This window comes from Myodes glareolus, chromosome 6, assembly GCF_982192425.1.
Source record: "Myodes glareolus chromosome 6, mMyoGla1.1, whole genome shotgun sequence".
Taxonomy (NCBI): Eukaryota; Metazoa; Chordata; class Mammalia; order Rodentia; family Cricetidae; genus Myodes; species Myodes glareolus.
This window is the reverse complement of record NC_142031.1, coordinates 98,913,959-98,926,853: the sequence shown is the minus strand read 5'-3', so window position 1 is coordinate 98,926,853 and position 12,895 is coordinate 98,913,959. Positions and strand designations below refer to the sequence as shown.

General features: G+C 44.3%; 1 protein-coding gene across 6 annotated transcripts in view; it reads right to left on the bottom strand.

Moving 5' to 3' along the window:
* Positions 1-12,895, bottom strand: part of LOC125398417 (uncharacterized) — a 27,677-nt gene extending 14,782 nt beyond the window's left edge. Inside the window, exons 1-2 of one of the 6 annotated variants that reach the window (XR_015738165.1) lie at positions 12,501-12,895; positions 116-183 (exon numbers count right to left, since the gene is read on the bottom strand). Coding sequence is in view for 2 of the 6 variants with exons in the window: in XM_087907379.1 (XP_087763505.1) it covers positions 116-183; positions 377-484 (176 nt within the window). In the remaining 4 variants the exon portion in view is untranslated. Of the gene's footprint in view, positions 1-115; positions 184-376; positions 786-3,577; positions 3,731-12,500 lie in introns of those variants that run through there. The other 5 variants (XR_015738162.1, XR_015738164.1, XR_015738163.1 and 2 more) reach the window with 5 other exon arrangements.

The window sequence follows — 12,895 nt, the reverse complement described above, 5'->3', positions numbered from 1 at the left end:
TATTATCCCGTGCCCTCCTGGTGAGACCCCGGCCGGCGTGCTGCTGAGACTGAGCCTAAGACAACAGAAGCGAGTTTACTGCGTTGCTTTTGAAGTGGGCGAGAAGGCTGCTTACCTGTGGTGTACAAAAAACACAGTGTGCCTGTTTACACACTGGGGCGGTGGATTCCTCAAGGTGGTCCCCTAAAACAAGAGCAAATAAGCAGAGGTGAACACAAGGGCACAAGAGATCTGGAAGGGTGGGAACCACAGACTCCTGAGCAGAAATGGGAAGGAAAGAGACCCGGGGGAGCTATGTATCCTCTCCCCTCCCCCAAAAAGGTTGGTCTTGGATAAGGTCAGACTGGACAGAGGATCCCCCTCATATGTAACATACCTTCTGAGCTGCCGCTGGCCATGGGCTAGCCCGTGTAACCTTGCCCTCCTTATCAGAGGCCCTGTCTGGCCATACAAGAAGGCTGGGGAAGAAGGTTGAAGGACCCATCAAGAAAATGAGCTGCTCGGAAGCAAAGCCTCCCAAGTCTCTCTCTCCACAGCCATTCCTGACAGATAGGACTTTCACTCTGACATCTAAAAGCCAGTTTGAATCACACCAGTTCCAGTTTGAATCACACCAGTTCCAGTTTGTTCCTCGTCCCCTACCCAACTGTCAGGTTATTTGAACTTTTCCACCCAGCACCCAGTCCTTCATCGGCTAGCTGACTCCAGTTTCTACCTCCAGCTTCACTCCCGAACTCAGGTCGGTTCCTTTGCCTGTGGCACCCTTGCCCTTGCTGCAGCATTAAGCTGCCCACTCTTTCAGGTCAGGCTCAAGTTCTGTTTCCTTCATAAAAGCGTCCCAAATCGACCTACTATCAGCCTCTTGCTGGTTACCCCACCTCCCTCTTGAAATGACCTCTGACTTCCCGCACTTTGTTGCTCCATGTGTCCGTTGTCACAGTTCATCTACCTCAGGCCTGAACGGTCATCAGCCTTTCTCTTTTCCTCCTTCTGCTGTCACTGAAGTCCCACCCACTAAACGTTCGCTCTTAGAGGGTGGGCTCACTGCTAGAGCTGCTGGTAGCATCCCTTCCTGATTGTGCTGATTGTGGACCTCCGGACTCCAAAGCTCAGGTTCCCCCGACATCCTCTGGGCCTTAGAACCTGCACACATAGTTAGCATCTCAGAATCGTCATTCTACAGCTCCCCGAATGCTTGAAGTACTCTTGCATATGGGAACCCAAAAGTGGAATAAGGGCTTCCCAATCTCTGCCGAGTGCCAATCAAAACCTAGGCTCTCAAATGCTCAAAACCACTTGGAGATGGGTTCTCTTAAAATTCATCCCTGGTGCTCACCAGGATACTTGAGCATGCCTGGTCTCATCTGAGAATGGAGGCTAAACAGAGCTGGACCTGGTCAGCCCTTGGATGGGAGGACCCATCTCCAACTGCCGTCCTTCCCTGGCTGGCGCTGTCTTCTGGGCTTGTCCTTCTGCTCGCCCATCTTTTTCAGGAAACTTCACTAAATCTTGCCACAGAAAGAGCCTCTTCCCTGACATCCCACCTTGTTTCCCAGCCTAAGACCCAAGCCCTCTCTCTCCCCAGCAGGTCTGCCAGTGAAGATGGAGAGTCACATCTCTCCTTTAGCAACATGCCAGTGCCCACACTGTCCCTTCCTTTGGACTGCTCCTAAGATACTCAAACACGTCTCCAGAAACTACGTGTTTCCAGCTAGAAAGCCCAGAATCTTCCTGAGCATTTCCCTGTCCTTCAGTGCCAGCTTCATTCTGGTGGAACACCATCAAAATCGCCCTTACCGGTTCTATCACCATCACCCTCAGCCATTCCTCAGGTTCAGTCTTTTTCTCCTGCCTAGAGTCCCCTGAGTGTGGCCCTTTAACTGGGAGGGGTCTGGTGAGGCACCGCTTGCCCAGCTCCTTCGTCTTGTCACCTGCCCAGGAACGTGCCCAGATCTGACAATCATAAGACCTCTACTCAAGGGACTGGGCCATTTTGTGTCCTTAGAGCCTGTTTCTTTCTCAGAAACTCAAGAGACGATGACTAAGCAGCTACTGAATGACTGCCAGGCTACCAGAATAGGGGTCCTAGACCCAGCAAGTATCAAAAGCAAAGGATTGGAGGAGAAAGGGGCGTGGGATCAAGTGCAGATCTGAGTTCACCTTTCTAACTTCCTGTTCCTTGGCCCTGTCTCAAGCCGGAAAAGGATTGCCAGGTCTTAAAGAGATAAAGACAGAAACAAGGAAAGATCTAGAAAGATCTGAGGCTTAGTACTATGGCCTCCAAGGAAGCCATCGTCCCCAGAACACATTCGTATCCCGAGAATGAGGAGGGACTGGAAAAATCCTAGTCTGGATGTGTTCAGTAGAATTTAATGGTTACACATCTGGAGACCATGGGAGCATTGCAGCTCAAGCAACCAAGATGGTGATATTTATTCATCTACTTATTTCTTTATTTATCTATTTATTTATGTAGTCTCCCGAAGCTGTGCTCAGGAGGACTAGAGGCCAGGAAAGCAGCTCAGAAGGCTGTTGCCATAGAGAGAACTGGAAAGGGCAGTTACAAGAACAGAGGCCAAGCCCTACCTGACTTTTGCTGGGCCGTGAACCCCACCTTTCCCCTCTAGTTCCTCTGTTTAGTTGTTCCTTGAACCAATATTGACTGAGCTACTGCATACAGAGCCTGTGCTGAACACAGGCTCACCTGCTGTGGCCTCCCTTTCCCTCCCTCTCTTCCTTCCTCCATACCTGTCAGCCCTTCTCGCCAGCCCCCTGCTTCCCCCACATCTCCCTCTCTGTTTCTTTCTCATTAGGAATTCAGTGAGCTAAAGCCAAAAACTCCAGCTCTTCCCTCGTAGGGGAGAGGCACAGTGTAGACAAGGCTCTCCCCTCCCTAAGACCCACCCTTGCACAGTGAGCCCTTAGAGTGCCAAGCGAGCAGCAATAGCACACGCCCAGTTCAACCCATGTGATTTAAAATAAGTATGTAAACCTCTCTACATAACAAATTAGGTATGTGTTGGGAGGGTCCAGCACTCAGGAGGCAAATGCAGGAGCATTGCAGGATCAAGACCCATCTGGAGAGAGGGAGGGGGAGCACCTCCTCCCAGGTAGACAGTGACCCCCACCTCTTAGCCACCAACATTACTCAGAGACCAACAAGGAAAGGGGGACCATTACAGATCTTTATGATTGGGAGGATTTAACCAGGAAACTGGAACACAGGCTGCAGAAACCACCGGGAAATCAACTAGGAGGTGAGGTGGCCACCCAGAACAGTCGAAAGCAATCCTCTTCCACAGTAACTGGAAGAGAAAGAGCTAGAGGCAGCGATGGACCAAAGTCAGTAGTCCCTGCCAAGTGTGGGAGTAGCGGCCAGGCATGTCCTTGCAGGAGTCACAGTAATGCTCCCAAAGCTGTAAGGCAGGGGAAACACCCACCCCCTGCTTTCCCACGAGCACTTCTTACTGGTCAAGCCCAGACCGATGGCACTGCCTTAGCGGGGGTACCTTCCCAGGGTACTGGGCAAGGGCTGGAACAGGAAGGAGCAGGTGAGCCCAGCTGATTTGACCCTTACCATATGTCCTGGTCCTGCTCCCGAAGCTGCCACTATGCCTTGGGCCACAGGTTGGAGCACTTTCATCCTGGAGGGCATATATCACCAGGACTTCATCCTCCTGCCCTCTTTGAACATTGGCCTCTGGATGCTCACACTGGCTTGTTTATCTTATGGTCCTTTCTCCCCTCTCTTCACCCTTCCCTCCTTCCACCTCCCTCCCAACTTCGTTTCCTACCTTCTTCCTTCTCTTCCTTCTTTCTCCTTAACTTACTCTTCCTCTTCCCTCCCTATTTCCCTCCCTCCTCCCTCCTCTCTCACCTCCCTCTCTCCCATTCTTCTCTCTCCCCCTCATTCCTTGCTCTTTCCTTCTTCCCTCCCTTCCTTTTCTCTCTTCGTGTCTTTGAGTTTTTCCATTCACCCTTCATGTCTAGAACACTCCCTGTATGTCAGGTCCTGGGCTGAGCTCTGGAAACTTGTCAGAGGAAGAGAAAGCCTTGCTACCCTCACAAGGAATTCCTCTGATGACAATCCCCTACAAAGCAACATATGCAGGACAAGCCCACCCGTATAGCCCCAGAAGTAGGTGGTAGCGCAGAGGAAGGTGTGGCCAGTCCTGCCTAGTTGATGAGGGAGAAAAGCTTCCCAGAGGAGCCCATGCTGAAGTTAAATCTTGAAGATTATCTCAAAGCTAGGTGAGCAGACAGGGCATCCCTAGCAGACGGACAATATGCACGAAGACATGGGGACAAAGAAAAGAACTGTAATCAGGAGGGGCAGAGGTCAAGCATCCACACGAAATAGAAAGGCAGGGCTAGTTGCTGAAGGGTTTTTCAGGGTATTTCTTTTGGGAGCTAGCAAAAGGTTTGAAGCAAGATAGGAGCGTGTCAAGGTTTGTAGCTCAGGCCTGTAATCGCAGCTATTCAGGAGACTAAGGCAGATGGATGGAAACCTCAAAGCCTTCAAGGCTGACCAAGGCAATTTAACAAGTCTCAAATTTAAGAGGAGGGGCTGGAGCTGTACCTTAGTAGCAGAGCGCTTGCCTGGAATGTCGAGGCTCCTTCTGCAGTGTTCAAGAGGCAAACACAAAGGCCATCTATGAAAGGGTTGTTTGACAACCCACATGTTGAGAACCGCCGACCTGGAAACCCAACCTAGAGACCCTGGCAGATCAGTGCCCCTTTTAAAGGAACCAGCTTCCTTGTGCACAGAACATCTGTGTCCTCATGTGGGGGAAGGGAGAGCCAGCTCTCCTGGGCCTCTTTATTCTTATTTCTCCCCAGACTCAAGTTTTCCCCAAGTTCTACCTCACAAACTATTACCTTGGGGGTAAGGGTCTAACATATGAATCTGGGGGCTGATTATAGCAGGAAGCTCATTAGAACTGAGTGTTAGCGAGGTCACTCTGTCCATCACATAGAGAAGGGACCAGAGGTGTCACCTGAGGATGGAGGGTGGGAGAGAGGCCACGTCCACGAGAGAAAAGATGAAATGATCATCCCCCCTCCTTCCTCACAGTCAAGGACTGAGAGAAGAATTTAGGGGAGTGGAGCTATCAGCCGTGGGGAAGAGAAGGGATGGAAGGAAAGCTAGGGAAAAAAAGCAAACAAACCTTGGGGAAAGTTAAGCTTTTTCCAATAAATCAGTTGTCAGAGGCTGGGGTTGCTAGGCTACAGGAAGGTGGAACAGCCTGCGCTTGCTTGCTAAAAGGAGCTTTGGGGGAGGCCAGTGTAATCAGTCAAGTCTTCCCTCCTCCAGGCCCAGATCCCAGAGCCTCACCCTAGACAGGGTGATAGGGGGTGGAGAGAGAAATGCTGCTCTAGCTCCAGGCCACGCCCACTTGTGCAAATAGTACAGCACAGGGCAGCATCAGGGAGGTTGGGGGCCTGAGCTTGGATAGAGTACCCTAAGCCCAGGCAGCCTGTACATCCATGGGTGTGTAGGTGAACTGGGTGTGTGTCTTGTCTATCATTTACCAAGGCCACACAAGAGGCTGCTGGGCAAAGGATCCTTCTGCTATTTGAGGTAGCAATATGCATTTAGATCATAACTCTTTTTTGTTTTTTCTTTTTGTTTTTTTAGATCTCTACTGTGCTGGATTTGCCTTGTGTAACCAAAGTAGCTTCCTTAATATATATATTGTGCCAGGCAGTGGTGGTGCATGCATTTAATCCCAGCACTTGGGAGGCAGAGGCAGGTGGATCTCTGTGGGTTTGAGGCCAGTCTGGTCTATAGCGTGGACAGCCAGGGTTGTTACACAAAGAAACCCTGTCTCAAAAAAATATGTATATACATATATATTTTACATCCATATGTGTACAATTTACTTTACAGGGGTGGAAGCATGTGTGGACAATGTTGTATTCAGAGGACAACTTTTGGTACTCAGTTCTCTCCTTCTAATGGGGGTCCCGCGGATTGAACTCGAGTGGTCAGGTTTGGCAGGTACCTTTACCCACTGAGTCATATTGCCCAGGTTCCTGTTTTGTTTTGTGTTTAATCATTGCTTTTTAAGTAAATTCATACCAATGTTATAAGGGGAGTTACAAGATAAGAATTCCTGCCAGACAGTGGCCTCAATCCTAGCACTTGGTAGGCAGAGGCAGGTAGATCTCTGAGTTCATGGCCAACCTAGTCTACAGAAGGAGTTCTAGGACAGCCAGGGCTACAAAGAGAAATCCTATCTCAAAAAACAAAAAAAAAAAAAGAAAAGAAAGAAGAAAGGGAGGGAGGGAGGGAGGGAGGGAGGGAGGAAGGAAGGAAGGAAGGAAGGAAGGAAGGAAGGAAGGAAGGAAGGAAGGAAGGAAGAAAGAAAGAAAGAAAGTCAGTCCAGGAATGGTTACTTATTTTGTTTTCCAAGACCATGAATGAGTGAATGGAATATTTTGAATGTGATGCCACGTGGCCTTCTGCCCTCAAGTGCATGTGGGGCTCAAAACTGTCTGAGACCAGTAGCATCCAGATGCACATGTCTTCAACTTTGTCCCTATGGGTGGACAAACACACAGAGTTCTGGGGGTGCTGTATGATATACGATTGTTACAGAAAGAACCACCTAAAGGCCATCCACATCAAGTCTCCTGTCTTCTACCCTGACATGCGTTCATTCCTACAAGCTCCACCCAGTCCCCCTGGGCCCAGGGTTCCTGGAGGCAAAAGTGTGGGTTGTTGAAAGAGATGCAAACAGTCTTCGGGGGTCTGCCTCTAAGGAGGACAGGAAAGAGGTGAAGACACCAGTGGAACACAAGACAGGTGGTAAGGATGGTGAGGAGGTCTAGGCTTGAGTGCATTGGTGCAGTACAGTGGGTCAAAGAGAACTTCCACACCATCAGCAAGTCTTGTTCTTTTTTGTTTTTCAGAGTTTTTATTGATATTTATTGAGCTCTACATTTTTCTGTGCTCCCCTCCGTACCTCTCCCCTCCCCATTCAACCCTTCCTCAAGGTCCCCATGCTCCCAATTTACTCAGGAGATCTTGTCTTTTTCTACTTTCTACTTCCCATGTAGATTAGATTTCTGATTAGATTAGAATCTCTCTCAGGGTCCTCATTGTTGTCTAAATTGTCTGGGATTGTGGTTTGTAGGCTGGCTTTCTTTGCTTTATGTTTAAAAAACACCTATGAGTGAGTACATGTGATAATTGTCTTTCTGTCTTTCACCTTTTGAGTGAGTGGGTTACCTCACTCAAAATAATGTTTTCTAGCTCCATCCATTTTTCTGAAAAATTCAAGATGTCTTTTTTTTCAGCTGTGTAGTACTCCATTGTGTAAATGTATCACATTTTCCTTATCTATTCTTCGGTCAAGGGGCATTTAGGTTGTTTCCAGGTTCTGGCTGTGATAAACAATGCTGCTATCAACATAGTTGAGCACATATCCTTGTGACACAATAGAGTAGCCTTTGAGTATATATCCAAAAGTGGTATTACTGGATCTTGAGGAAGGTTGTTTCCTAATTTTCTGAGAAATTGCCATACTGACATTCAAAGAGGTTGTACCAGTTTGCATTCCCACCAGCAATGCAGAAGTGTTCCCTTTTCCCCACAACTCTCCAGCATAAGTTGTCATCAGTGTTTTTGATCTTGGCCATTCTTACAGGTATAAGATGGAATCTCAGAGTTGTTTTGATTTGCATTTCTCTGATGACTAAGGATGTTGATCATTTCCTTATGTGTCTTTCAGACGTTTTAGATACCTCCGTTGAGAGTTCTCTGTTTAGGTCTGTACTCCATTTTTTTTTTGGATTATATGTTCTTTTAGTGTTCAATTTCTTGAGTTCTTTGTATATTTTGGAGATAAGTCCTCTGTCTGATGTGGGATTAGTGAAGATCTTTTCCCATTCTGTAGGCTGTCATTTTTCTTGTTGACCACGTTCTTTGCTTTACAGAAGCTTTTCAGTTTCAGGAGGTCCCATTTATTAATCATTTTTCTCAGTGTCTGTGCTGCTGAGGTTATATTTAGGAAGTGGTTCCCTGTGCCAATGGGTTCAAGTGTATTTCCCACTTTCTCTTCTATAAGGTTCAGTGTGACTGGCTTTATGTTGAGGTCTTTGATCCATCTGGACTTGAGTTTTGTGCATGGTGATAGATATGGGTCTATTTTCATTCTTCTACATATTGATATCCAGTTATGCCAGCACCACTTGTTAAATATGCTTTCTTTTTTCCATTTGATATTTTTTTGTTTCCTTGTCAAACAAAGATCAGGTGTTCACAAATGTGTGGATTGATATCCGGGTCTTCTATTCGGTTCCATTGGTCCTCCTGTCTGTTCTTATGCCAATACCAGGCAGTTTTCAGTACTGTAGCTCTGTAGAAGAGTTTGAAATCAGGGATTGTGATGCCTCCAGAAGTTCTTTTATTGCCCAGGATTGTTTTGGCTATCCTGGGTATTTTTCTTTTCCATATGAAGCTGAGTACCATTCTTTCAAGGTCTTTGAAGAATTTTGCTGGGATTTTGATGAGCATTGTGTTGAATCTGTAGATTGCTTTTGGTAAGATTGCCACAAGTCTTGTTTTTAATATCTACACTAAGGGATTGAAAGCAGTGCCTCAAAGAGATGTGTGTATATCTATGTTCACAACACCTTTATTAGCAATAGCTAAATATGGGATCAACCGAGCATCCATCTTTGGTAAAGGGTGTAAACAGAGACTGTGCTTTCATATCCCGGCCACACAGATGCGAATAATCACACAAAACTATATTAATTACAACACTGTTTCGCCAATGACTCAGACATATTCCTAGCTAGCTCTTACATCTTAAATTAACCCATTTTTATTATTTTATATTTTACCACGAGGCGCGTGGTTTGTTACCTCACATCTTGCTTCTTGGGAGGTTACATGGCATCTTCCTGACTCCACTTTCTTTCTCCCTGGATTCAGTTTAGTTTTCCTGCCTATCTATATTCTGCCCTGCCATAGGCCAAAGCATCTTCTTTATTAACCAATTGTAATAAAACATTCACAGCATACAAAGGGGAATCCCACATCATCTCCCCATTTCTGTCTAAATAAAAAGGAAGGATATAACTTTAACATAGTAAAATTACATATAGCAATACAAGTATCAAGTAAAAATTAGTTACAATATTTAGTCCATTTATATCTAGCAAAATTAAAGAAAATATTCTATTTTATCTTTGTGAGTCTAAAGTTTCATGTCTAATTTATCTTTTATTATAACTAAGAAAAACTATAACTATTTGTCTTCAACTTCATCAAAGACCCCAGAAGGATATAATATTACTGAAGTAAACAGGAAGTGCATTGTAAGCAACTTCCAAAACTGTAGAATTGACAGAGACATCTCGATGCTCAAACAGTTACCCAAAGTTCTTCTGTTACATTTGGGCATCCATCTTCAGCCTACAGGTCCACAGTATCTGGCAGACTTTTCCATGAAGCAGGAAATTTGAAAGACTGTTTCACTTATATTGTCAGTCAGTTTCTTCTGTGTCCCACAGAATGTCTGGCAGGCTCTTTATGAAGCAGAAACCCTGAAGGATAGTCTCACCTTCTTTTGGCAAGTTCAGCAGTCATTTTTCTGTGGGTCCTGCATGTCTAGTTTATACAACATACTATCAAGCAGTCCAGGCAAGAACAGTTTCTTACCCAAATGGCTAGCCTTGTCACACTGAAGGCAAATTCCATAACAAGTTTCTTCAATGCTCATCAACTTCTCTGAAGTAATTGGTGCAGCCAGAAGCAGACATGCCTCAGTAATGAGAAAAGTCTAAGTTCTTAGAACATTTTAAATACCATATTCTGCAGGTCTTTCAAGTGTTGAAGATTTTCTATCTAAATGAAATTTATCTCTGTATATCTAGAAGCCTAATGTAATTAAAAGTTTGATTATTATAGATTATTATTTATTATCTATTAATCTGTATTTCTTAACTGTACATGATATTTTTAAATGAGCGGCACAAATACAATACTCTAAACAAGAGCAGAAATACATATACACAATGTAACAAAATTGATCTTAAATTTGTATCAATAGACCAAGACCCATTCTAATGCAAAGTATTTATCTCTATATCATATCCCCCCTATTATTTTTTTGGAAAGTTATTGTGCCCACTAACTATCTATAACCAACTCTTAAAATTAAAAAAAAAACTTTTACAAACAATCATTTTGAGAATTTGGGCATAGTTTCTCCAAACTGTTTCCTGCTGTTTGTTGGGTAAAGTATTTTTAGGGTTCATGGAGACCTTTCAGGGATCTTGTTCCATCAAACCACATTAATCTGGAAGGAAAGTTTCTCATCTTCTGTGGAAACAAAAGCAGAACCTCTTTTCCAAAGTAAAATATACTTAGTCTTAAATTTTGAAGTCAAGATACCTTTAAAATACATCTGTAGGTTTAGCTTAGCATTCCCCAGAATCAAATGTTCTTCAGCAGTTAACTCACTAACAGTCAAAAAAATCAAAGAAAACACAATAATATACATAATCCAGACTCTGTATATTTCATTTTTACATGGCTTATTTTTACTCTATTAAATTGTAAAGTTTATTTTATTATTTTTACTCCTTTAATCTATGACTGTCTATGGTCTTTCTTCTCTCTTCTTCTAAGCCCATGTATGGTATGGGAAGTCTTTCTGTATATGTGTTGCTTTTATTGGTTAATGAATAAAGAAGCTGCCTTGGCCTATGTTAGGGCAGAGTAGAGGTAGGCAGGGAACACTAAACTGAATGCTGGGAGAAAGAAGGCAGAGTCGTGAGACACCCTACAGCCACCATAGGGGAAAGATGTGAGCTGCCAGCTGGAAACTTGCTGGTAGGCCAGGATCCTCGTGATAAAATATAAAACAATGGAAATAGGTTAATGCTATATATAAGAGATTTCTAGCAATATGCTTAAGCTATTGGCCAAACAGTATTGCAAATAATATAAGTTCTGAGTGATTATTTCATGGTCTGGGCAGCCAGGAATGAACAAGCGGTCTCAGCCTACAATGTGGCACCCAACCATGACCCATTCAGAAGTCCTTTTTGTCTAAACCTGTGTTATTGTCTATCTGTAATCATTTTCCGGACAGGAAAGGGTTTTTTTTAATGCTGAGCAGGCATCCAACATGGCATAGGTATGTTCACTGCCTCTGCAAGCCGTGCTTACTGCCCCAGTTCCAGGGATACAGTGGGTCTGTGTCACCATTAAGCACCTGGTAGCACTCTGCTCATAAACCCCATTTAAGTGCTCTGTAGCAAGATCTCACAAAAGAGCCAGAGCCTTTCATGTTGTCAGTACAAACCAGGAAGCTATCTTTTAAAGAGGCCGTGCCTCTGCTTATAGTCAGCAAATCTGAAAAAAAGTGCAGCTACCAAGAAGCTCCAATTGACTCACATTTTTGTGGGTCTAGAAGCCACCCTTTTTAGCTTTCTTTGGCTTTATGTGGATGTACATTGCTGAACATTGGGTATGATTATGTAAATGGAGACTTGCTTGCCTTTTCCAGCCACCCAGACCCAAATAATAACACAGAAACTATATAAATTACAATACTGTTTGGTTAATTGCTCAGGCATATTCCTAGCAAGCTCTTACATCTTAAATGAATCCATTTCTACTATTATATATTTTATGAGGCTTGTGGTTTGTTACCTCATGTCTTGCTTTTTAGGCAAATACATGATGTCTGCCAGACTTCACCTTCTTTCTCCCTGTATTCAGTTTAGTTTTCCTGTCTAGCTCTATTTTGCCCTGCCATAGGCCAAAGAAGCTTCTTCATTAACCAGTGGTAATAAAACTAATTCACAGCATATAGAAGGGAATCCCACATCAAAATGGATAAGTAGGTAATGTATAAGTGCACAATGGAATATTACTCAGTCTTAAAAAGGGAGAAAACTCTGACACATACAACAATCGAGGTGAACAATGATACCGCATTGAGTGAAATAAGCTGGTCACAAACGGACAAACACTATGCGCCCACTTATGTGAGATACTTAGAGTATCCAAAATTAGTGAACAGAAAGTAGAACGGCATTTTCCATGGGGCTTAGGAAAGAACAGAGTAAAGACTTATTGTTTAAAGGGGAGAAAGTTTCCATTTCCCAAGATGAAAAGAGTTGGATAGTGGTAGTAGACACATAATAGTATTGCATCTGATAACACAGACCTGCCCACTAAGCTTGGCTATTATGGGGCTGGGACATAGCTCAGCTAGTAGCGTGTCTTCCTAGTATTCGTAAAGCATGGAATGAATCTATAGCACTACCTAAAATCACACACACACACACACACACACCTGCAATCCCAGCACTCAGGAGGTGGAAGCAGGAGAACCATTGAGAGTCTAAGGCCAGTCTGTGATATGTAAAACCTGTCTCAAAAGAGATGGGGAGGGAGGAGAGACAGGAGAACATTTAAGATGGCTTTATATTACATGCAATTTACAATTAAAATGCAAAGGAAAAAAGCTTACCGTGGAAAGTAAATTGAGTCACAAAAGCTACGACGAACAGTATCGATGCAATGAGTCTCTCTTGACAAGGCCTGAGACAAAGGAAAGCTCTGGGTTGCTGAGTGAGCTGTGTGCACGAGTGATTAACTGAATCCCTAAGACTGCATCACTGTCACATTAGGGGGAAGAATAAAGTACTTCCCCTTGGAGTCATTTAACCAAAAATGAGTCCATATTTGAATTCTCTGTTTCATGCTCCCTGTGTCATCTGCCCTCTGTCTGCTGCAGGAGTCTGAATTTATGTCTGCCAGAGGCAGTCTTGTGACTCTGAATGTCCCTGTGTATGACTCTATCTGTGTGTTCTGTGTGTGTCTGTCATGTGACTGTGTGTGCTTGTCCCTTACGAAGGACTTTTT